Source organism: Cydia splendana, chromosome 1 (genome assembly GCF_910591565.1).
Source record: "Cydia splendana chromosome 1, ilCydSple1.2, whole genome shotgun sequence".
In the NCBI taxonomy this organism is placed as follows: domain Eukaryota; kingdom Metazoa; phylum Arthropoda; class Insecta; order Lepidoptera; family Tortricidae; genus Cydia; species Cydia splendana.
The window spans coordinates 23,370,478-23,396,271 of NC_085960.1; the positions used below are offsets into that span (position 1 = coordinate 23,370,478).

General features: G+C 37.4%; 3 protein-coding genes across 3 annotated transcripts in view; all 3 read left to right on the forward strand.

Moving 5' to 3' along the window:
• Window positions 1–7,376: 7,376 nt before the first annotated feature.
• Window positions 7,377–8,534, forward strand: LOC134801468 (cytochrome c oxidase assembly protein COX20, mitochondrial). The gene is made up of 2 exons (XM_063774107.1): window positions 7,377–7,531; window positions 8,129–8,534. Exons 1-2 carry the CDS (start codon window positions 7,481–7,483, stop codon window positions 8,441–8,443), a joined length of 366 nt encoding a protein of 121 aa, XP_063630177.1. The 5' UTR covers window positions 7,377–7,480; the 3' UTR covers window positions 8,444–8,534.
• A 1,976-nt stretch (window positions 8,535–10,510) lies between these two features.
• On the forward strand, window positions 10,511–20,951 carry LOC134796863 (xanthine dehydrogenase-like). Its single transcript, XM_063769072.1, has 8 exons — window positions 10,511–10,669; window positions 14,611–14,765; window positions 15,376–17,506; window positions 17,598–17,906; window positions 18,151–18,488; window positions 18,571–19,375; window positions 20,227–20,394; window positions 20,755–20,951. Exons 1-8 carry the CDS (start codon window positions 10,598–10,600, stop codon window positions 20,803–20,805), a joined length of 4,029 nt encoding a protein of 1,342 aa, XP_063625142.1. The 5' UTR covers window positions 10,511–10,597; the 3' UTR covers window positions 20,806–20,951.
• A 4,314-nt stretch (window positions 20,952–25,265) lies between these two features.
• LOC134796851 (xanthine dehydrogenase) overlaps window positions 25,266–25,794 on the forward strand; it is a 29,522-nt gene continuing 28,993 nt past the window's right edge. Inside the window, exon 1 of the mRNA XM_063769064.1 lies at window positions 25,266–25,411. Within this exon, the coding sequence (XP_063625134.1) occupies window positions 25,337–25,411 (75 nt within the window). The 5' untranslated portion in view covers window positions 25,266–25,336. The remainder of the gene's footprint in view (window positions 25,412–25,794) is intronic.

Sequence of the window (25,794 nt, forward strand, 5' to 3'; positions counted from 1 at the left end):
ACGAGTATGCTTAAAGTTTAAATCCAAGGCACATATTACTTCTTCATACTATTCTCATTTAATGGCTCCTCTACACGATGGGCCAGCGCCGGCCACTCCAAGGGACGCATTTATGCGTTAGAGGGAGCAAGTGATATTGCTATCTCATTCTACCATATGGCTGCGTCCCTTGGAGTGGCCGGCGCTGGCCCATCGTGTAGAGGAGCCATAACAAAACTTTTTACCGATTATATCGCGCAAAATGAATTCAAAATACATACCGTCGTTCCGAACAGAAGTTTTACAGCGTTGGACAAAATAGTTTTATTTTATGAGTAACTATCGCGGTAATCGAAGAATTTACTATACTCATTTGTAATTGAAAACAATATGAAGGCAATAAATATGAGCGTGAATTTAGTTTATTGAGTAAGATGACTGGGTACTATTATAGATTAAATGGGTTATTGCATCTTAAAGGCATATTCTTTTTCTTTATTATATATTCTTGCTCGCCCGTATATCTCGGGCTCTATCCCAATTAAAATGAACTCGTACAGTAAAATTAATTTTATTTACAGAACTCGCACGGGCGTCGGGTGTTCAAGAACAGAACACGAGAAAGGAACGGACTCCGAAATGGGCATGTCGCAAGCGACTTCGAGTTGTATCTCACGCCGATCAACTGTCGCCAGAGTGCGAGGCGTTGTACAAACACTACAAAAAAGCCAAAAAACAAGTGGACTACTTCAGACGAGCCAAGATGGCCTCTAAGTTGTCAAAAGAGGCTTCATTCAAACAATTAGTGGCAGGAATGAACTCTGTGGCAAGAAAATTTCTGTGGATGCAGATTAAACTCTGTACTACGAGTAAAAAAGGCAGAAGGTTTAGCCTAGAGGAAAAAGTTATCGCACTTTCAATTATGAAGCAAAGCCCAAAATGCTACAGATTCTTGCAGAGAATATTCATCCTGCCATGCAAAACGACACTTAATAAGTTGTTATTAAACGTAAACATTGAAGCTGGCATTAATACTCAAGTCTTTAATGTCATTAAACAAGAGGTACGTATCAATAAGAGCCATCTACTTATTCATTATTTTATGAGGTATCAAGTATTTTATTGTAAAAGGGATAAATAAAAGCAAGCGATGAATTTACTGTATTTTCAAACATTAGAAATAAACCATGCACTGCAGCTCGTGCCTGTGAGTTTCCTGGGGCTAAAGTACGAAATATACGAACATAATACGAAAAACTAGTGCCTGCTCCTATTAGTAGGATTATGTTATCAAATTCAACCCTAGGCTGCTTTAAGATGCAACCAGGGGCCCGTTTCTCAAAAGCTTGTAACTTGTAATACAAGTGGAAGTCCACTTCTAACAAAAGCTGTAAAAAAGTGACTTCCGCTTGTAATAAAAGTTACAAGCTATTGAGAAACGGGCCCCTGGACGACGCTAAAATGAGCAAGGCCTAACATTGAAATTAACATTTGTTTTATTCTCAGGTCTGCAAATGGAATGAGGCCAAAAGAATGTGTTCCATAATATTTGATGAGATGAAGTTGGAGGCTGGCGTCCATTACTCACGGAAACACGACAATATTAATGGATTCGTTGAATTGTCTGAGAAGACCAACCACTTGGCCGACCACGCTCTAGCATTTATGATTAAAGGCGCGGTTCATAAGTGGCAACAACCGATGGCGTATCACTTCTCCGAAGGTGCCGCGTCGGGTCCGCAGATGAAGGCCATCATCAAGGAGATAGTGGCGGCCGTGTGCGAGACGGGGCTCCAGCCTATCGCTTTGATAAGCGACCAGGGGACTTCGTTTCAAAGCGCCTTCAAAAGCCTTCAAGAGGACACTAGAAGATCACAAATCATAGCAGGCCAGGAGACCGGTAAATATCTCGTACATATCTTAATTTCTTAGAAAAAAAAACTATTTATTTCTAGTTTCTTACGAAATTTTATTTGTGTTGAGTTAGACCAAGTCAAGTCTGCAACGATTTTGATAGCACACGCAGTGCAAGTGTTATTTATAGGTACGTCATAATTTTAGAGACGTACGACGTTTAATTTTTTTTTAATAACCCTTGCACTGCGTGTGCTATCAAAATCGTTGCTTACTTATCTTTGTCCAACTCTATTTAATTTTATGAAGATTATATGTGTGGATGAAACTCCTATGACAGAACGGTTTTGAAATTCATTATGTAGTTCTACGCAGACCAGCTTGTGCTTCTTCACTTGAAATTGCGCTGATTTATCAAACCAAAATTAATGTTGTAATTTCACAATTTAAAATTCGTACCAAACAGTATAAAACGTTTTACATTAAGGTCGATAAATCAGTAACTTTAGGTTGTATTATTTATATCATATATGTATTTTTTTTGTATATTTTTCAGATGACACTATACACTTAAATGGCCAAACCCTTAGTGTGCTGTATGACCCGCCACATTTGATTAAAGGAGTCAGGAATAACTTCTTGACGAAGAATATTGTAATGGAGGGCAAAGTGTCGAAGTGGCAGGACTTGGTGGACGTGTACCGCACCGACTGCGGCCACGCGCGTCGCGCAAGCTCGCCTGCTGCACAAGCTCAACGACGAGCACATACTCCCGGAGAAAATTAAGAAAATGAAGGTATAATTGTTTATATAAGGGACTAAGCAAATTTTTAAACCCGATCGACAGGACGATAGATATCTATATTTATTATTGTCGTGTTTCAGGTGAAAAACTGTGTACGTGTTTTCAGTCAAACCATGGCAGGAGCTTTATCCTACACAGCTTCATTTTGTGAGTACATGTAATCAAATAATAATGTCTATCAATGTCCCCGGTACTTCATTAATTTTATACTAAGCAGATTTATTGGGTCTTGTGCGGTTGCTTCACGATGTTTACCTTCATCTAAAAGACATTGGTAATGAACGTACGTGTAAGTGTATGGCCTCCTAGCCTAGTCAGTAGTCCCGGGTTCGATTCCCGGTACGGGCATTTATTTGTGTGTTTATCGCGAATATTTGTACCTGAGTCATGATCATGAATGTTTTTAGGGTTCCGTACCCAAAGCGTAAAAACGGGACCCTATTACTAAGACTCCGCTGTCCGTCCGTCCGTCTGTCACCAAGCTGTATCTCATGAACCGTGATAGCTAGGCAGTTAAAATATTCACAGATGATGTATTTCTGTTGTCGCTATAACAACAAATACTAAAAAGTACGGAACCCTCGGTGGGCGAGTCCGACTCGCACTTGCCCGGTTTTTTTATTTATCTAAGTATATATTTTATTTTATGTATATCGTCGCCGAGCGCCCTTGGGGCTGTCCATAAATGACGTCATCGATTTTTGACGATTTTGGACCCCCCCCCCCCCTATAATCATCCAAAAATCATGCTTCAAATGACCCCATTTCCTCCTACTTCATGCTACCGTCATCCGATGTCCAGACCCCCCCCCCCCTAATTTGAAATGACGTAATTTATGAATAGCCCCCTAGTATAAGCTTTACTTATAGTTCGTTTTTTTATTTTAGCATTAGAAAAAGTCTACGAGATCTTGACGTGTCTTAATTGAAAAACCGGACAAGTGCGAGTCGGACTCGCCCATCGAGGGTTCCGTACTTTTTAGTATTTGTTGTTATAGCTGCAACAGAAATACATCATCTGTGAAAATTTCAACTGCCTAGCTATCACGGTTCATGAGATACAGCCTGGTGACAGACGGACGGATGGACGGACGGACAGCGGAGTCTTAGTAATAGGGTCCCGTTTTTACCCTTTGGGTACGGAACCCTAAAAACTCTTTTTAAAAATCAGTAACTATTATGAAAGCAAAATAATCTAAATAATTGTATATGATTCATAATTGTTACATATTTGCCGTGACTTATTTTTCAAAAGTGTTTTTCCAAGACATGTCAAGATTGTTTGACCTTTTTTCTAAAAACGATATTGTCCCCAAATGTTTATTATTATTAATATTAAGGGATATTTCTTACATAAGCTCCAAATCAGCTCATCAAATTTTAAAGATTATCCACTTACAAAAGACTTCAAATGTGAGCATCACGGTCGTAACAATAGACTGTAGAGTCTGTGCTCGTCGATGTATTGGGCCCAATACATTCCACGACTCTTCTATTTCTGAACAGACTTTATCATAAAAGAGAATTTGCTGTACAGTTTCATAACGATATTTATAACATTTTCCAGCGCACTACGCGGACGGCACACCGGTGAGCGCGACGTTGGCCAACACGGCGGAGCTGGTGGCGTTCCTCGACGACCTCTTTGACAGCGTCAACGGTGCCAGCACCCACCACAAGCACACCAAGGGGAAGAAATTACGGACTGCTGTTACAGACAATTCTGAACATCACGTCTTCTGGGCGAAGGCCATACCAGTCGTCGAAAATATGAAACTACTCGATCATAATGGCAAAATGACCACAGTCCCGAGTTTAAGAAATTGGGTGACGACGTTAAAAAGTTTTCAAAGGCTGTGGCAGGTCATGAAAGATAAAAACATAAAGATAATGCGCCCGCGGTATTTTAATTCTGACGCGATCAAAAACTTCTTTGGAAGAGTACGGGCATACAATGCCAGAAATAATGACCCGACCTGCCACGCCTTTGAGTGCACATTTAAGTCATTACTTATAACAAATTTTATCAAATTTCATGAAAACACTTACAATTGTGAAGAAGACTGTGCTGAGCAAGTTATTAAAATTCAATCATTGTTTTCGCACACCGAAGAAACCAGTACAATGGACGAGAATACTGCCATATCGGTTGATTCTGCGCCTTCCTCATTTTCGACCTCCAACGATCGTGAGAACGGCGCAGAACAACTATTGGTTCAAGCCACACGGGAGCGTCTAGATGTACACTCACGGGCATATACCGCGGGATGGGTCACTAGAAAAGTACTGAAGATACTTGCTTGCAAAAACTGTGAAAAAGATTTAACAACAGAAGAAACAGATATCCATAAATGGATATCTAAGAGAGAGTATAATGTAATTAAAAAAAATAAATTGACCTATCCCTCGGAGCATGCTGTGAGGTTTTTTGGCAACATTGTCGAACAATCAAATGAATATTTGGAACACAACGCGCATAAATCAAACATAAAAAAACAAATTACTCAAATTTTATTGTCCAAATATTCTTTTGATTTTATCAAATGCGAAATTCACCGTGATTTGGCTAAGCAGACATTCATTTCTGTATCACTAACACTAAGTATTTTTAACTGGTGTAATACAATAAATAAAATTTTAAAAGGCACCGATGTGTCAAGATTGAATATTAAAAACTTGCCTCTTATGCAAGCACAGGCTTACAGGAAATATAAAAAAAGGTTTAGGAATAAATGATAACAAATATTACATTGTGCTTTCATTTAAAAGGTTATTTCAGTTTATCTGGGAAGATTCTGGATAAACTGAAATAACTTTCCCTATTAAAATAACCTTTTTATGAAATTATGGTAAAATATAATTTTGAAATTCCCGCGCTGTGGGAAGCGTAGAATTCAAATTCCTTGATTATTCCCGCCACTTGCATTAAAAAAAAAACAAACGTCAGTATCGAGTTGTACTGACCACAGATACTTAACGACTAAACCACAAGTAGGCCAGACGTTTGTCTGATACGTAGTATCTTCTTAGTAGTTTGTGCGTATATGTATGCTCTTTTAGGGATGTGAAAAGTCGATAAACGCTACACAGCGGAACGAAATAGCGATTAATTGAAGCTTCAATATCTTCGTTAAACATAAACATAATTGAAATGCTAATGGATAATTAATATATTATAATGTAATATAGTAATTCAATTATTGCGAAACACATATTTTAGTAGGTATTTATGTATTTTAATTAAATATCTGCACTTTCCCTTGGTTCCCTGCTGGGGCGTGACGATAAAATTGTGATCTGATAACCACAATAAAGAATAAAAGCGTTTTTGTTCATTTTAGGTATCGTTAAACCTTTGAAGTAAAATTAAAATTGCAAAAAATGACGATAGTTTATCGATATGACTTTATCGACATGGCTACAGCAAGGTGGGCCTCATTGTTAATCGTACACTAAACAAAAGTGGCAACAGTGACAGCTCGCTGAGACGGGATCTCTATATATTAAATCTATGGTAAGCTCACTCCCATAGATATTAATATACTTAAAGATTACGTCTGAGCGAGCTGTCACTGGGACCACTTTTGATTAGTGTACGATCATAGAAGGTAGGATTGTATAGAAGTGGTATACGCGTGCCTCCATGAGGGACAAAACATACGCAAATGCGACACTGTGATTGGTCGAATTCATTTGTTGCCCACCATTATCCATACAAAAAAAAGGTGGGGAACAAATAAAATGTGAGACTGTGACAAGGACAAACAATAATAGCTCTTTCGCTGCTACTCCTACTGAAAGATACATAAGACTATCCCGTTCTGTCAGTTACCCCCACCACTCATGCCAGATCCAGGTATATCCTAGATTCATGTGTACGATTAACAATGTGGAACCACGTTGCTATAGCCATGTCGATAAACTATCGCCATTTCTTGCAATTTTAATTTTACTTCAAAAAGCCTCCTCCACAGTCGATTTTCGCAGACAGCGAACACGACTCCACACTCGCGTTCGCGGCTTCGCCCGCGATTCACGCGCATAGTCTGGAGGGGGCTAAAGGTTTAACGATACCTAAAATGTACAAAAACGCTTTTATTCTTTATTGTGGTTATCAGATCACAATTTTATCGTCACGCTCCAGCAGGAACCAAGGGAAAGTTCAGATATTTAATTAAAATACATAAATACCTACTAAAATATGTGTTCCGCAATAATTGAATTATTTTATTATATTCTGATATATTTATTATTCATTAGCATTTCAATTATGTTTATGTTTAACGAAGATATTGAAGCTTCAATTAATAGTATTTCGTTCAGCTGTGTAGCGTTTATCGATATATAACATGATTAAAATCGAATTTTCACATCCCTAAAAGAGCACACATACACATTTTTACGCACACATACACAGCCTGGATGCACCAAAAAAGGCAACACTTTGATTTGAAGTTCATCTTGTCAACAGTATGGTTGTCCTTTTTTGACAAATGGCATTTTTAAAAGAGCGAGGAGAGACAAGTGATACTAGTTGCTGCGCCGTCAAAGTGAATAGAAAACGTTGGGGCCTTGGTCGAGATCGCAGATTTGCGAATTGTGGAGCGGGCTATACACGATCGAACGTGCGCCGGACCGCACCAAAATCGCGGTCCGGTGCGGTCGTCTATAGATTTGTAGTTTTCTTGAACGCTTCTTTAACTTCTGCAACTGTCAATTATGTCAATATTGACATTAAAAATTTGATTAGAATTTTATTGATATTTATTTTTGAAACACAATTGTAATTATCTGATAAAGGCAAATTACCATTATATTATTTATTAATCTACATCTACAAATATGGATACAGTTGTAAAAAGTATGCTTGAAGATGATCCCGAAGAAAAGCCGGTAAGTGTCGTATTGAGAAGTGTATATAGATTTATTTCAATCTTAAAGTGCGTAAGTACTTAAATTCATTAGAATAAAAATATATATCTGTAGGTATTTTAAAGCTGATATAGGATAATATTTTGTAGTATTAGGTGGGCTGAAAATTTTCGGGCATACAATGATCTATTTGGATCATTTTTATCAATTATAAATGCATTGGCCCTAACACATAACCTTAGCCTGTACATAAATATTTTATATGAACTCGAACTACTCTATAGTAACTTGAAAATCTTCATTTTAATTTAGATTTGTCATTTGAATATTTTGGGTTATGTTAACTCACAAGTACATTTTAAAAATTAATATTAAAGTTTTTACAAATAAATAAATAAATATTAGGGGACATCTTACACAGATCAAACCTAGCCCCAAACTAAGCAAAGCTTGAATTTATGAACACTTATACAAAAATGTATAAAGAATTTACCTTGTTTAGGTCAAAAACGACAAAGCAAGATAATAAGTACTAGAGGCAAGCAATCTGTCTTTTAAACTAAAATACGACTTATTCTTTTAGCGGTAAGAATCTTATGAAACAATTTATATTTTCAGGGCCTCATGATAATGGGTCGAGATGTATCCAAAATTCCTTGCTTCAGGGAGAGCTTCCTCTACGGCATAGCTTCAGGAGTGGGCATGGGGCTAGCTTCATTTATAAAAACTTCAAAACCAATGCTATCACAACATGTTGGAGTGGGAACATTTGCTATGTCCACATTATTATACTGGTCATATTGTAGATATCAATGGTCCAAACAGAGGTTTGATGCTCAACTCTTGCAGGATGCTCTGAAAGATAAAATTATGTATGAGGGCACTGCAGTAGAAAGAGAATTAGAGCAAAAAGGTGTTCTAAAGTCAGCATAGTTTACCAATAACAATCAAGTGTAAATTATTTCATTTAGATTAGTAATGCATATTAAGTATAGCTCTTATATTACATTCAGTGTAAGTATATGTAAATAAATAAAATAATATGTTCCTTTTTTTTTATGTGTTTGCACTGACACAGCTGCAGACAGCCCTTACCAGACCCTCCCTGCAGAGTTAGTTTGTTTGCAGAAGCGGGTTAGACTTTACAACAGCTGATGCAGTTAGAATTTTTAAGTTCTCTGAAAGTTACTTTTTCAATTCATTTTGACATCTTAAAAATCTAATTATACATAGGGTAATTCGCCAGTAACTGGCCACTGTTAGTAATTGGCCACCCTAAACTAAAAATGAATTCTATTCACCTATAAACAGAATTCATTTTAGTAGCGGTTGAAGGCTGGCCAGTTATTGAAACCTTATACTAAAATGAATTCTGTTTATAGGTGAATAGAATTCATTTTTAGTTTAGGGTGGCCAATTACTAACAGTGGCCAGTTACTGGTGAATTACCCTGCCTATGTATATACATATTACACAATACAGGTAAAACATGGAATGGCAAGGCAAGCCACATAGTTGTGTGTAGTTAGGGTAGTTAGTGTTAAGTAAGGCGCTTAGCACGTGGATCCAATTCACACGTCACTCGAGTTGGCACTCGAGTTTCAGTGGCGGCAAGTGGACAAAAAACACAGTTACCTACATATTGTGCTACTTTACCGCACTAGTGCGATAATTACTAGAGATGCAACGGATAGTTGTTTGGCCGGATACCGGATATTCGGCCTGACCTTCGACCGAATATCCGGTATCAGGCCGCCGAATATCCGGCCAGCGGAACTATACCTACATTTCGGTTTTTCAGGTGCGCATTCTGCAGGTCTGACCTGTTTACTAGTGAACGTTCGCGCGGACACATTTCTAGGTTCGAAATGAGTGCGCGTGCAAGTCAGTGGAATGTTTAAATTGTTTTAAAATAATACACAAGTACGATTACTGTTTCTTAAATCCAAATTAGTTTACTTCGAAATCAAGCAATGTTATTATCCGGTATCCGGCCGGATAGTAGGTTAATATCCGGTATCCGGCCGGATATTAAAATCATGGCCGGATACCGAATAGTAACCGAATATCCGGTGCATCTCTAATAATTACCTACCTAGCATGTTACAATTACACTTGTATCGTAATCGTAATGTGCTATTACAGTACATATGGTGCTACTTTACTGCCCTAGGGCGGGATTATATAACGACACTACGTGACGTGCCTATGTCAAACAATCAAACAGCGAAAAGGTAATTCGCCAGTCGTGTCGATTTAAAACACTCCCTTCGGTCGTGTTTCAATTTATCGCCACTCGTTGCGGATTTCCTACTTTTCGCACTTATAATATCGTAATGTGCTATTACAGTAAGATTACAGTACATATGGTACTAATTAATTTACCGCTCTAGTGCGATAACTAGCACTATACGTGCGTATGTCGATAATTTAAAGCGCCATGTACCTACTGTAAAACGTTGTTAAATGTATGTACAATACACTTGCGAACTGCAATGTAATTGCGAAAAGGTAATTAACCCGATGTCGCGTTGGAGTTTAATTTCACAAATCCTTTCTCAGTGAAGCTCAACAACATTTTTGAAAAATACCTACCTAATACATCTTTCAAATTTCAATGGTACTATCTATTATATTGTCTCCAGTATATTTACGCGTAGCGATCCTTAATAAAAGAGCTATCTAAGCGGGTATAGGTATACTAACTTATTAACACAAGATAATTATCAACTTGTCCGATACACTAACTAAACAGATGCAATGCAGTAATGCATGTTACCCGTAGGTATTTACTGATAGCTAATAACATTAATGTTCATTAACTAATGTCTGTCTGCCTTAAGTCGATTAATAATTAATCAATCCTTACATTGTATTGAGTAATCGAAAGAGCTAACTTCTTTATTATAAGTATAATATTTGAACCAAGTCTCAAGTCTAGTCGAGTCGAGTCAGTCAATCGAGGAAGGTCGTCCAAGACGGTCGGATCATTCTAATGGTATACACATACACCCTTATATTGTTTTGATATTAACTGTATTAACCAGTTATGTCCCAGTTTACAGATCCTTGAATTTAGTTCTCAGTATGGAAGAGATACAAAAGTTGATTCCAAAGGACGCGCAAACTGTTCTAGTGTTTTTCGTGAATGGAAAGAAGGTGAGTCTTGTTTATTTTGTTTGTGCCGGTACAGCCGGGACAGTCGACGTCAATAGTAGCGGATGATACAACGCGCCAAAAGTATCTTCCACCCTAGATAACTTTTCCAAATAGATTGCCAGGTTGCGTTTAAAAGTATTTGTTACAATCTAATTGTTTCTACACAGAGCGATATATCTCTTTATGATACACTGTTTGAGAATGGTAGATACCTTTGACAGTTTTGACGTTGACGCGTAGGTAGTAGGGCTCGCGGTCGTGTCCGGGTTTCGTGTACACGTGTTCGGTACCCGTTTCCGAACTACACGTACACGGTTTTCTGACCCGTTCTACACGTGTAGTCGGGTACACGTGTAATTAAGATCCGTGTATCCGGGTACCCGTGTACCCGTGTACACGGCGAAACGGACCAAATACACGCGGGCCTAACCCGTCCTTGGCGTGTAGCGGAGATTGAAGTAATGTATAAAGTTTTAAATAAAACAAAGGTTCAGGTTCAGGAGCTCCGATTGTTTAGCAGTTTTATTTTATCGGATGTTCAATGTGATTGATATGTGTTGTACCAATTTAATTGTTTTTTCACCTCAGCAGCTCGAACAAGGGTACTTTGCTACTTAAAAACAGTGAGCAAAATGCGATTTTGCTAAAGGAAAATATAACATATTCCGTTCGTGATAGTTTCAGTAAGCATAACTATGTACTTTTGTATTAGATAATCATTTAGGTTTACTTTAATTATCAAAAAACTACATCAATTAAGAAAATGAAATACCTATCAATGAAGTCAACGGTTATTAAGATATTGTTAATTTTAATATTATGATTATTGAAACAAAGTGTACTTACCTACCTATTATTGACATTACCAATCAATCCAGTAAAACTGCAAAGTAGGTAATTGAATCTTCCTAACCTCCCACATATTCAATCGTATGTCTTCATAGCACGAATCTCCGCTACACGAGAGTGATGGGTCGAACCGGCGGGTAAATAAGATCCGTTCTTTCGGGTATCCGTGTACCCGTGTACACGGGTACCCGTGTAAACGTTTCCGAATCCGGGCGGGTTCGTGTAGTTCGGGTTCTTAAGCCCGGCGGGCTTAAGAACACGGGTACCCGTGTCAGCGTGTAACACGTGTATCGGGAGCTCTAGTAGGTAGTCTTATCCGCTACTTTTGATGCTGACTGTGCCTATAAGTATATGTTTATGTTTTGTTCTTGCAATACGTTAGGTAGGTACCTACATACATTGTTAATTAATAATTACACTTAAGTACCTATCTGCTTCTGCCATTTTTATTATAAACTGGCTTGTGATGGGATGACGATTATGATTAGGTAATAACTTTCCTATGTCTTTCCTCGGGCGTCAAACTATCTTCATACCAAATATCATCAAAATCGGTTAAGCAGTTTAAGCGTGAAGAGGTAACAGACAGACACACTTTCGCATTTATAAATTAGTATGGATTAGGTAGAGATCATAAATCTGCCCTCCTAAGCTAAAAAGCGGTATTTGCATATAGTTTTCTTTGAAAATACGGCCTTAATATTAGCTTAGGAGGGCAGAAATACCTATGTATCAGTCAGTTGATTTACATCTAGAGTAAGGAGCTAAATAATTTCTGGAACACAGTGCAGATGTGATGTGATGTGTTTTTTCGTTTATTTTTTTGTTTTCTTTGCTTTTTTTGCGCCGTTGATACAGTACAGATGTCTACCGTCTCCATTTCTCTCTCAATTGCTGAAAGGTTAGCTGGAAGAGATCCCTTAAAGGGATAAATTCGCCTTTGTACTAATGACGAATGTTATTTTTCCTGTTTTGTTTTTTGTACAATAAAGAGTTTTACTACTACTATTACTATAAACCTTGCATATTTTTTTTTGTTAAATTAAGTTCAGTCAGCAAAACGATTAGCATTACCCCCGCTTACAAAAATGGTACCTAAAATCTAAGCTAACAGTTTTGCTGACTGTAGGTACATATAGCAAAAGGTGCATGATACTTTTGACGTAAAAATATGACTTCTTTGTAGGTCATGTTAACATAATACTTTGTCGGAAGTTATGTAGACCACCGCGAGATATAGGCATACAATAACCTACCTTACCTACGCGTAAACTGATACGGTGTTATTCGAAAGGCGTTATCTGAGAATTTAAGTAAATTAGGTATGTTGGGGTAAAACCTGAGATATAACGACTAAGGGCCGCTTGCTCCATCCCACTAATCCGAGGTTAAGCGGTTAAACTGTTAACTTATAGTGTCAAAATGTACTGGTAACCATGGTAACTCTAGGTTTAACCGGTTAACCCGGGGTTAGTAGAATGGTGCAAGTGGCGCTTAGTTTTGTCAAGGTTTTGTTCAATATGAGGTACTACGTAGGTACCATAGGTAGGTAGGTATTCTTAAAATTGTAGGTACGGCACCGCTTTGCCGTGTCCGTCTGTCAGTCCGTCCGCGGCTTTGCTCCGTTATCGTTAGTGATAGAAAGCTGCAATTTGACATGGATACATAAAATGGTAAACTAAAAATGTCAAAAAATGTTTTTTGGTTACGTCCCCTACTTCCTCCCCTACAAAAAGAAGGTTTTTTCCCGCTTTAACCCTATATGGGGTTTATATGGGGTGTCGTTGGATAGGTCTTTCAAAATAAATAGCGGTCTTTAAAAACAATTTTTCGATAAAGAGAATATTTTCGGAAATATTCGCTCCGAAAGAAAAAACAGATTGTGCCCACTCTAATTTTTGAACCATGGGTCCTAAAATTATGAAAAAAATGCAAGCTTAAAGCTTAGTAAATATTTTCAATGAAAATTATAGCGAACATGATCGGTTGAGTCGTTTGTAGGTAAGTTTTTGCAAAAAATCTTCCCTTCTTAGTAAAAGTAGGTACCAACTGCAATGGTACCTACTCCCTTTTGCTTGTTAAGTACATATAAAGGATATTATTTATTTTTAATGGGAACTCAGTGATTACTTTTTCTTTTTTTAAACTTACAACAAATTAAAATTCAAAAACATGATTTCCGCGGTCCCGGCGAGCACGCACACCCACACCCATTTAACTCACGCTTACTCTCAGTGAGAATGAGAGAAGAACACGAACCTACGGGGCCTTAAATATCTTTTTAGGGTTCCGTACCCAAAGGGTAAAACGGGACCCTATTACTAAGACTTCGCTGTCCGTCCGTCCGTCCGTCCGTCCGTCCGTCCGTCCGTCCGTCCGTCTGTCACCAGGCTGTATCTCACGAACCGTGATAGCTAGACAGTTGAAATTTTCACAGATGATGTATTTCTGTTGCCGCTATAACAACAAATACTAAAAACAGAATAAAATAAAGATTTAAATGGGGCTCCCATACAACAAACGTGATTTTTGACCAAAGTTAAGCAACGTCGGGAGTGGTCAGTATTTGGATGGGTGACCGTTTTTTTTTTTGCTTTTTTTTTGTTTTTTTTTTTGCATTATGGTACGGAACCCTTCGTGCGCGAGTCCGACTCGCACTTGCCCGGTTTTTTTTGTCGATACAGTATTCGGTATTTTTATTTAATGGCTGAGCTATGGGGGTTCGCGAGGTCTAACAGCTCACATTATTAAGCATGGGTGTTTTCTTTACATGTAATGTTATTGATGGGTTATTTTGATAGCCTGCTATGACATGACATGACACCCTACTACAGTCGCCAGCTCCTATGCAGAGGTATTTCCTACATGTAGGCACACTTAATAAAATCACTTCTGTAAAAAATGGAAGGTATCCCATGAAATGAAACTAGACTTGAAATTACGGCAATAATTTAACCACTCCTTTCAATTTTCAATCAATCGATCGGTGTCAATTAAACTGCTTCGCAAAAATTGCTTAACAGGTGAAGGCAGAGAAGAAAAAGCTTTAGTTTCTGGCATCGTTATAAATTGATCGTCTTGTACTGATCCAGGTAACGGAGCCCGCTCCGGATCCGGAATGGACGCTTCTATGGTATCTGCGGCGGAAGCTCCGGCTCACGGGCACCAAGTACGGCTGCGGGGAGGGCGGCTGCGGCGCCTGCACTGTTATGGTCTCCCAGTACAACGCACGGGATGACAACATCAAGTATCCTTTTTAAACACTGAACAATTGAAAAAAGAAAAAACAACAAAATAATATCATATAAGGTTGTCTGGAAGAGACCGCTCTTTAGCGATAAGGCCGCCTGTTGTCTACCATAGTAATTTATATGCAATGTTTCTTTTGATATATGTGAGCAGTTAAGAATATTTGTATTGTATTGTAATAATAATAACCTACATATGTACCTAGCCTAGCTAGTCGGTAGTGGTAGTGACCCTGCATACGAAGCAGGAGATCCCGGGTTCGAATCCTGGCGGCTTAGCACGGTCGCGTTTTTATCCCTTGTCACCATGCCTGTCACGTTCTAACAAGTATGTAAGTGCGAAAGGGTCGCGCATAGTGATAGTCGATAAAAATGGAACCGAGCTGAGCCCGCTGGTAATGGCAAATATATTCATACTTAATATTATACATATATATCGTCATCTAGTACCCATAACACAAGCCTTATTGAGCTTACTGTGGGACTAGATCGATTTGTGTAAGATTACAAACAATTTATAATATTTAGGTATCTAATTGTTAAAATAAAAATATAATTGTTTGACTTGTAATTCTTGTACATCAATAGTTTCTTAACAAAGTTCAACAGACATATTGCTGTAAACGCGTGCTTGACACCCGTGTGCGCAATGCACGGATTAGCTGTAACGACGGTTGAAGGAATTGGTTCTAGTCAAGAAAAGCTTCACGCCGTACAGGAACGGATAGCAAAGTCTCACGGATCACAGTGCGGATTCTGCACCCCCGGCATCGTTATGTCCATGTACGCTTTATTAAGAAACAAAACCAAAATACAAGAAAAAGACATCGAAAGTGCACTTCAAGGTAACCTCTGCAGATGCACCGGATACAGACCAATTATTGAAGGATTTAAAACTTTCGTCGAAGCCTGGGAAACACAGTACGCGAATGGTAATAAAGGTGATAGCTGTATGATGGGAGAAGAGTGCTGTAGAAATAAGAAAACGAATGAAGAAAAATCAATGCTATACGACAAATCATCTTTTCAGCCTTATGATCCTACACAAGAACCAATATTTCCGCCAGAGCTGAAAATTAATACGACGTATCAAAAAGAATATCTGTGTTTTAAAGGCGAAAGCGTACTGTGGCTCCGGCCACAAAATTTACATGACGTTTTGTCTATAAAGAAATATTATCCACATAGCAAAATAGTAGGAGGGAACACGGAGATAGGAGTAGAAATGAAATTTAAGAAAATTTTTTACCCAATTTTACTTTCTCCATCTCTGATAACAGAAATGAATTTTTGTTCTGTGACGAATAAAGGTGTTGAAATCGGTTCCTCTACTACATTGACGGAAATAGAAAAGTTCCTTCGGGACGTCGCTACAAAAAATCCTGGGAGATGTAATATTTTTGAAGCCATTACAGACATGCTTCACTGGTTTGCCGGCAATCAAGTTCGTAATGTCGCATCACTTGCAGGTAATATCATAACTGCGAGTCCCATATCGGATTTAAACCCTATATTGATGGCATCAAATGCTGTTTTGAACGTGTACAGTATGGATAAAGGACATAGGCAAGTAGTAATGAACGAATCTTTTTTCAAAGGATATCGGAAGACTGAAATAGAAGACCAAGAAATACTTATGTCCATTGAAATTCCATTCACGAAAGAATCACAATTCTTCAAAGCATATAAACAAGCTAAAAGGAAGGAAGACGATATATCTATAGTCACAGCGGCTTTTAATATAACATTTAAAGATAACAGTATTGTAGTGGAAGAAGCCACACTATGTTACGGTGGAATGGGACCGACTACTAAATGTGCAGCTAAAACATCAAAGGCAATGCAAAACCTACGTTGGAATCAAAATATGTTAAATGTTGTTTTCGAAAATCTGTTACAAGAGTTTGAGTTAGACGTTTCGGTGCCTGGTGGAATGGCAGAATACAGAAAATCGCTTTGTTTAAGTTTATTTTTTAGATTTTATATCGACGTATATAGTAAAATACAAAAATACAATGGTACCACTATACCTCCGCAGTATTTAAGTGCTGCCACTGAAGAGTCAATATCATGGAACAGTGCGCAGTATTTTGAAATAAATGACAATAACAGAAAGATATCGGATAGTGTAGGCAAACCTGTGCCACATATGTCTGCTTACAAGCAAGCCTGCGGTGAAGCTTTGTACTGTGATGATATTCCACATTATGAAGATGAACTTTTTTTGACGTTAGTTTTCAGTACGAAAACTCACGCGGAAATTGTGTCGATAGATACAAGTAAAGCACTGTTAGTCCCTGGGGTAGTGGCTTTTTTGTCAGCATTAGATTTAGAAGAAAATCGTAACAAATTAGGTCCAATATTTAAAGATGAAGAGATATTTGCCTCAAAAGTGGTGACAAGTCGGTCCTGTGTTGTTGGCGCTGTGATTGCAAAATCTGAAAGTGCCGCAAGGAAGGGAAAAGATTTAGTCAGCGTTACTTACAACGCTCTTAATCCAGTCATTGTGACCATTGAAGATGCGATTGCTTACAAGTCATACTTTTCAAGTCCACGGGTACTCAAAAAAGGAGATGTTGTCGATGTTTTTAAAAACACAAAGCCTAACAGAATAATTGGAGGCCATGTAAGAAGTGGCGCACAAGAACACTTCTATTTAGAAACGATGTCTGCATTTGCCATAAGGAGAGAAGATGAGTTAGAAATTATTTCTTCTACGCAAAATCCTGCTGAAATCGGAGTAAGTGCCTAGTTGACAGTTAGTTATTGAAACGAAATTAAATAAACATTTTCAATTATTAAGTCCTAATAAACTTTAATTATGTTTCTAGCACCTGGCATCACAAGCTCTTGGTATACCCAATAATAAAGTTGTTTCGAAAGTAAAAAGGTTAGGAGGTGGTTTTGGTGGCAAGGAAACTCGAGCAACTATACTCGCTATACCCGTGGCAATAGCCAGTTATAAATTGAAGAAGCCAGTTAGAGCTGTTCTGGATAGAGATGAAGATATGCAAGCTACAGGTTACAGACACCCATGTTTGATCAAATATCAGGCGACGTTTGATAATGACGGAAGAATTACAGCTGCTAAATTTCAGATTTATGCAAACGCAGGAAATTCAATGGACATATCCTGTTCTGTAAGTTATTTAAAATCTTACTTAAATTTATCGAGTCCCTCAATAGGCTTATATAAATGTTATATTAAAACAGGCCCAGCTCTGGTAAATATACATGAATTGGTGTAACAAAAAAAAAAACAGAACATAATAATCTAACTAGAGAGAAAAATGAGGACTAAGTTTGTATGGATAAACGGTCGTCCACTATTCTCTTAAATAAAGAGAATCGAAATGAAACAGGTTCTTTTATTTCTATTTACAGATGATGGAGAGAATAGTCATGCACTTAGATAATTGTTACTTCATACCAAACATAGACGTTGAAGGATACCTTTGCAAAACCAATATGCCCTCAAATACAGCTTTTAGGGGATTTGGGGGTCCACAAGCGATGTTTGCTACAGAGACATTGATAAGAGACGTGGCTGCAGCCCTCGGCAAGGACTATGAAGAAATTGCAGATCTAAATCTTTACAGAGAAGGTCATCTAACACATTTTAACCAGTGCCTTACATATTGCACTATTTCCAGATGTTGGAAAGAATGCATTGAAACTTCAAACTATTGGGAAAGAAAAAAAAGTGTTGAAGAATTTAATAGGTGTGTATCAAATATTGTTTACTTCTTAGAATTACAATTAATTCAATGTTCTTGCCTTTAATGCCCCATCATTTATTTACAGGTGTAACAGATGGAAGAAGAAGGGGATTTCAATATTACCCACGAAATACGGAATATCATTTCAAGGAAACCTCCTTATGCAAGGAGGTGCGTTGGTTTTAATATATACAGATGGATCGGTTCTTATATCTATCGGAGGTATCGAAATGGGACAAGGTTTATTTACAAAAATGATTCAAGTTGCATCCAGAGTTCTAGAAGTCGATATCAGCAAAATTCACATTAGCGAAATGGCCACCAATACTATTCCAAACAGTTCACCGACAGCGGCTAGCATGAGTTCTGATATATATGGAATGGCAGTTGTTGATGCGTGCACTGCTCTAACGAAAAGGTTGGAGCCGTACAGAACCAAGGATCCCACTGGAACATGGGAGGAGTGGGTCATGTCGGCCTATTTTGACAGGGTCCATTTGTCAGCTACAGGTTTTTACGTAGTACCAAAAATCGAATACAACCCCGAAACAAATACTGGCAATCTTTTTGAATACTTCACTTATGGAGCAGCATGCTCAGAAGTTCTGGTGGATTGCTTGACGGGGGATCACACTGTGCTCAGAACTGATATTGTTATGGATTTAGGCGAAAGTTTAAACCCTGCAATTGACATAGGTCAAATTGAGGGGGCATTCACACAGGGCTATGGATACTACACGATAGAGGAAATGGTGTTTTCACCTACTGGTGAATTACTATCTCGTGGTCCGGGTGCTTATAAAATACCTGGGTTTTCCGATATACCGAAAACATTCAATGTTTCAATGTTAAAAGGAGCACCTAATCCCCGCGCCGTCTATTCTTCAAAGGTGAGTAAAAGAACAAACAAATTGATCATGCGTCGAATACATGTCGAATATGTACTTAGTCAACGCCATCTTTATACAAATGCGTGATGCGTGATTTTCAACCTATGTCTCTGATTTGACGCTGCAATGTAGGTATATAATTATGAATAGTCAATAGGGAATATTACGTGAAACTCTGCGTAGGGGGCGCCACTACCACAATCCATCACAATCTGGGGGTCTACCGCGAAACAAAAACATCGAAGTTTCATTATCTAACCTCTCTATCACTCTTGCATATTCGAGCGATAAAGAGTCAGATTACTAAATTTCGAATTCGCGTTTCCCGGTAGGCTCTTGTTAACAAACCGCCTTGTCGGTTAAAACTTGTCAAAAAACACACAGTATGTATAAGTTACTCTATGGTTTACTATAGGCGCTAGTGCTGCACTCTGGCGGCAGAACATTGCAGTAATACCCCCTATTCTAAGCACAAGTTTCATCTACCATCACAGCAATGTTTTTGTCCGAGCAAACGTTTATGTTATTGTGACATGGATATTCTTCGCGACGCTAATCTGGTCAAGTAGAGACGTACCTACTCAAACGTACGTTCAATTCGCCGTCCGCATAATATAATGTCAGTCGCTATTTTACCTACGCAATAAAACACGATACCTATACCTAACCGTATTAAAATTATGAACCGGGTTAAAAAATACACCATCATCACCTGCGTAATAAAACATGATAGTCTTAACCCTCTCCCATCACTCTCATCTTATTTTTGAAGCGGGTTAAAAAATGCACCAGCATCACAAGATATATTTCAATAGCCGTACCTACTGGATGATGATCACTGAATTTTCCAGGCTGTGGGCGAGCCTCCACTATTCCTCGCCGCATCAGTTTTCTTCGCAATCAAGGAAGCTATCCGGTCAGCTCGAGTGGACGCCGGCGTGTCCCCCGAGTTTGTGCTGGAGACACCGGCGACATGCGCGCGAATAAGGATGGCTTGTGAAGACGAAATAACGAAACAGGTGGGTTACTGGTCGCATGTTTGTGGATGGCTAATCAAAAGGACTAGAGGGACATCCATCCAATTTTTAAAATTGGATGGATGGGACGGATACCAGCCATACCATAATTCATCGACCCACGTAAATAAAAGTAACTTTAATTCGTCAACCTATGAACTATGAGACACTGGGAGAAAAGATCCCTTAATGCCTAAGTGTAGAATGATAATAATTCATTTTAAATGAAGACGTATCTTTCTAAGCCGTTTGCAACCAGACGATATAATTGCTATCTATAATGAGTGATGTTAATACCCATTTTAAAGAAAATTACACGCAAATTTTACACCTGTGTATTTTAATTATGTAATTCGTTTACAGGTAAAACCTACAATAACGAGGAACGGCAAGCCTTGGAACGTGGTCGCATAGCATTTAAATATAAGATGTATTGAATATATATATTTCTTAAATTATTTACATAGGTATGACTCGTTATACATACGTTACGTAGGTTAGGTAGCTATTGTCCAAGCACATGTATAAGATTGAATAAACTTTTTGTTTTAACTGCTTAATTGGTTTTTCTCTCAATGCATCGCACTAGCCTTTTCTCGCGACTATATTTTCGTAACAGTTAATTGTTTCATTCAACCCAAATGTCTCCCACAGGTTGGATTCTGGGATCCAGGTTATAAACTATCTGTATGTGCTAAGTGAAATCCAATTAAATTACTTACCTACTTAGTCGTGTTTGCTAGATTGAGTTACTTCAAACATCCAAACCTAAAAACTTTTACTTTTATAATAATTATGTATTAGTAGGATTACCTAACGTTTGCCAGGGAGAAGTGGGACCAAAAAAAGAAAACTTCAGACTTCATGGATTCAGCCCAGTTGAAGATGTAGTAGTATAAAAGTTATAGGGGAGAGCAGGTAGGATTTGTACACTTTTTACTCTGAGCTTTATAAAAATATATCTATTAGCTATTACAAATTGATTTTGATACCGCTATATTACCCATATATCTGGCTTTAAAACTGTGAAGTGTAGTTTTCATATAAAGTAGTATGGAGAAGCTACGAAGTTTTTTCTAAAAAATGAGAAACGTGCGAAAGAACCCCATGCATGGGGTAGCTTCGTACATAGCGTGGGATACTTTCGTATATAGTGGGGAATTGTATTACCACTAGCCGAGATGATTCCTCTAAATGTAACAAGTTCACCCCTCTCAGCCGAAACAAGTTGGCCTATTTGTTTTTGGTTTTTTTCAGCTAGAACCTTAGGCGTATTCATCACCGTTGATATACCCGACTCATCAAAATTGTATATTCGGTCAGCAGTTAGGTAATTTATATTTCTTGAATACATTTTCAAGGTTTTCGAAGAAATCATTTACGGCAGTCCTGTTAAAGGCGAAAGACCTTGCTGCACTCATACTGCACGAAAGTACCCCAACCCAAAAAAACAACAACAAAAATTTGAATAAAATTACCGTTGTAGTTAGGTTAAAATAACCATTTAAATATTAAACCAAGATTCTAAGGCACAAAATATAATAAATTACTTGTATAATTTGAGAATTATTTATACCCGCCAAGCGTGCTCGAAGATGAATACAAAACAAATTTACGCAGAGCGAAGACACGTATCGACTTGCTCCATCGAAACCGGTGGCCGCAGTGTCTCCCCGCTCCGCAGGTACCCGGCGCGTATAAACGGGAATCACGCACACAAACACGAACACGGCCATGTATTGGATAGCCTAGATATCTCCACTGTACGAATGCTCCTTGTGTACGAACCCTACCTGCTTTCCCCTACTGTTTTACAGTGGCCACGGACGTTTTAAATTAGCAAAAAACCACTCGTTTAAATTTGTTTTATCACAGGTGTAGCTGGTCGAGAATCATTAAATGGGTGAATCAACTTTTAAATGTCCACATGATGAAATTATGGATTTTTATTTTTATTTGTTATTGTCCATATTTATATACTTTATTTAAAAGATAAGTTTCTCTAGTTTATGATTATGTATAAAGCAGAGCTGTTTCTTTAAGAAATTAGTAAATATGACGAAAAAAATTCACCGGCCCAAATCTGCCCTGTCCCCTGGATCACTATCTAAAAGTATTTTTAAACATACTAGACATCAATTATTGTTTAAACAATTATTTTAATTACATTAATTAAACAATGCTGTATAATTTTTTATCTTTATATATGGCATATACTCACGAAATTTCACAATATATCCCTAAAATGTATCTCCTGGACAACTCTTATTTCACATAATCGGATTTTTTGAATTAAAACGCGAAATAGTTATAGTGGTGTAAGAAAATTGCTCCTGCTACTTTGTTTTATATTGTATTATTGTACCTTTAAAAAAAATATGCACTGCTCTTTAATTTACAAAGAAAAAAATAAAGATATCTGTTTTTCAATTTAGGGACAACTTAGTTGTCCACATATTTAATTACACAAACGGGTCTACCGCGATATAATTTCATTATTTTTACCTTTAATTCCGACGTTGCACAGCTGGTGCAACTCAGCTGAAACGTCGGAATTAAAGGTAAAAATAATGAAATTATATCGCGGTAGACCCGTTTGTGTAATTAAATATGTGTACAAAACGCGAGAGTTTAAAGTGTTAACTTAGTTGTCCCATAGACATATCTGGTTGTCCAATGGAAATATTAATAATAAATCTTAAAGAGGGTACTAAATGAAACAAATTTAATAAAATATCAGAAAGCACCAACACATATATGTATATTAGTGCTTTCTGATACTTTATTGAATTTGTTTCAGACCCTATAAAAATCTAAAAAGTCCAAGAGACAACCAAAATGTCCTATGGACAACCACTTCCGTTGTCCAAGTGACTAGTTGTCAGAGGGACTTATCTAAAACTTTGACCCGTATAATAAATTCTAAAGATCGTTTGTGTTTATTTCACCCTTACGGTAAAATATATGTGAAGTAGTATCTGGTACAATACAATTTATTGTAATATGTTAAGTATTTATGTATTTATGCCAGTGGTCCGATGGACATATAATAAAGCCACCCACACTCTCCAACAGTACTCGACCGACTGACGCCGCGAGTTTCGTGTAATCAAAATGGCGAGTAGGCCTATCTGCTTACTAGAAACTTGAACTTGTCGTCAAGTATCTTGCTACGTTATATATATTTAGATTTCATAACTAATTTATGGTTGTCCAGTTGACCTGCATGACGTGGATAATTCAAGGGACAAAATTTAAACGCAAGAAATTCATGAACCTTTACATGCAAATATTACAAATCAGTATATTTTATTGATGATACTTATCCATAAAAATGATTATGTGTTTAAATATCAATTCCACACCAGTATTTTTTTCATAATACAAAGTTTTACGGTGCACTGTTGCAAGGGGACAATCCGCTCTACTATGGAAAACCAACTTTTGGTCTGTTGGACAACCAATAAAGAACGGGTAGGTAAATTGTAAACAAAATGAAATGTTTTGTAATAAAATGTTAGAAAATATTAATAGGAACATAACGGAATACTAAAAAAACTCATACTTTTGTTTAAATTTGTATTATCGATCAGGGACTCTGTACGTGTGACGTTGAACGCTTAAAAGTTGATTCACCCAAATATTATTTTACCATCAAATGGGGTAATTCGGGACAAGGAGCATTTTACTATGACCCAATGTAGCTACTGTAGCTAGACGAAAGATTGACCCTGATCTGAGGGCTGGTCAATCTCCAAATTTAAAGATGGGAAACAGTACGGACTGTCAGGCGCGTTCAATATATTCAGTGAGTATTTCCCTAGTCTCTTATGTTATCCATCTGTCCTCAGTTATTCCGTTTAGTTGTACATACATACTAGTCCTACTGCTTACGCATTTATTAATAGGCTTTGCAAATGTTATAACTACATAATTATCTGGGCTTTATATCGTCAGCTCTAAAGTGGTGGTAGGTACAGTCGTCGTCAATATACCTAATTAATTATGTTTACATTTTTCACCTTATTACAAGTAAAGTGCAAAAGTGTAAACATTATCTTTGACGTCGACAGTACGTTATTGTCATGTTTGGGTTTACAAACATGTCCATATTATTGACTAGAGAAATATTTATTTATATAGGGTATACCTACTTTTATTGCGCAAAATACAAAAAAAGGTACAAAAGGCGAACTTAATGCCTAATGGCATTCTTTACCAGTCAACCATAGGGTTAATAAACAGAAACCGAAAAATAGTATGGTACAAGGAGAAAAAAAAGAAATATTTTTTTGGAACTATTACAACTGAAAAACGTCATTTAATACATAGACCAGGTAGAACAATATACCAATAAAAATACTATAATAAATATTACTTATTAGTCTTATTACATTATTATGTAATAGGTAGGTAAATAAGGTAAGGATTTATTCAAAATCTTGAAATTAAGTTCTCCCCCACGACGACTTAATTAGATAGATTAGGATTGTTTATTTATTTCATACTTACAAATATGATATCAAATTTACATGTAGAGAAAGATAACGACACTTGTTTGTTCCGATAGCGAACGTCAAATGTAATGTCAGACTTTGATTGCTGAGGGGCACGACTCAAGCGCATCTTGAGCTGATTTTGCCAAGCAAAAAGAAACCTTAATCCATAACTAATTGTATCAACATTGTTTGTGCATTGAATTTATTGGCGAGCGAGATAAGGAAAATATGGCCCTAATTGTAGCCTAGTATAAGAGCGGGATTTGTATGACATATTTTCCGCTAGATAGCAATTTATTATTACCTACTTATTTCCATTGCTGTCGACATAATATGATACAGTCCGTCAGTCAGTAGTTTCTTACTAAAGAGCCAAGACGTATCACACGTGATAAATTTTCATTAAAAATCTTTATCGAAACGCAGGCGTAAATGTTGATCGAAATATGGGGTTATTGAATGCCGATGAAGAAATTGATGAGGTCAGCACGGTGCTAGTGTTTTACGTTAATGGAAAGAAGGTATGTTTTTGATGAATGCTGTGATTTAATATAATATTTATAATACTTACCCAAAGGATACCCAAAGGTTGTCTGGAAGAGATCGCTCTTAAGCGATAAGACCGCCTGTTGTTACCTCTATTGTCTTTGTTTATGTTATTGTTCATTTATTGTAAACTACGTGTATGTGAGGTGTGCAATAAAGAGTATTGTATTGTATTGTATTGTAATACTTATAATCGTGATACTTAATTAAGTATCACACAATTGCCTCGTTTTCTTTTTTGTTTACGTATTACAAATATTTGTCGTTGTTGATAATCAGTGGCGTAGCGTGAACTAATCTAGCCGTGGGCGAAGTCGCATCTGCGAGGCCCTTTTCTTTCACTGTGCCCGAAGGTGCC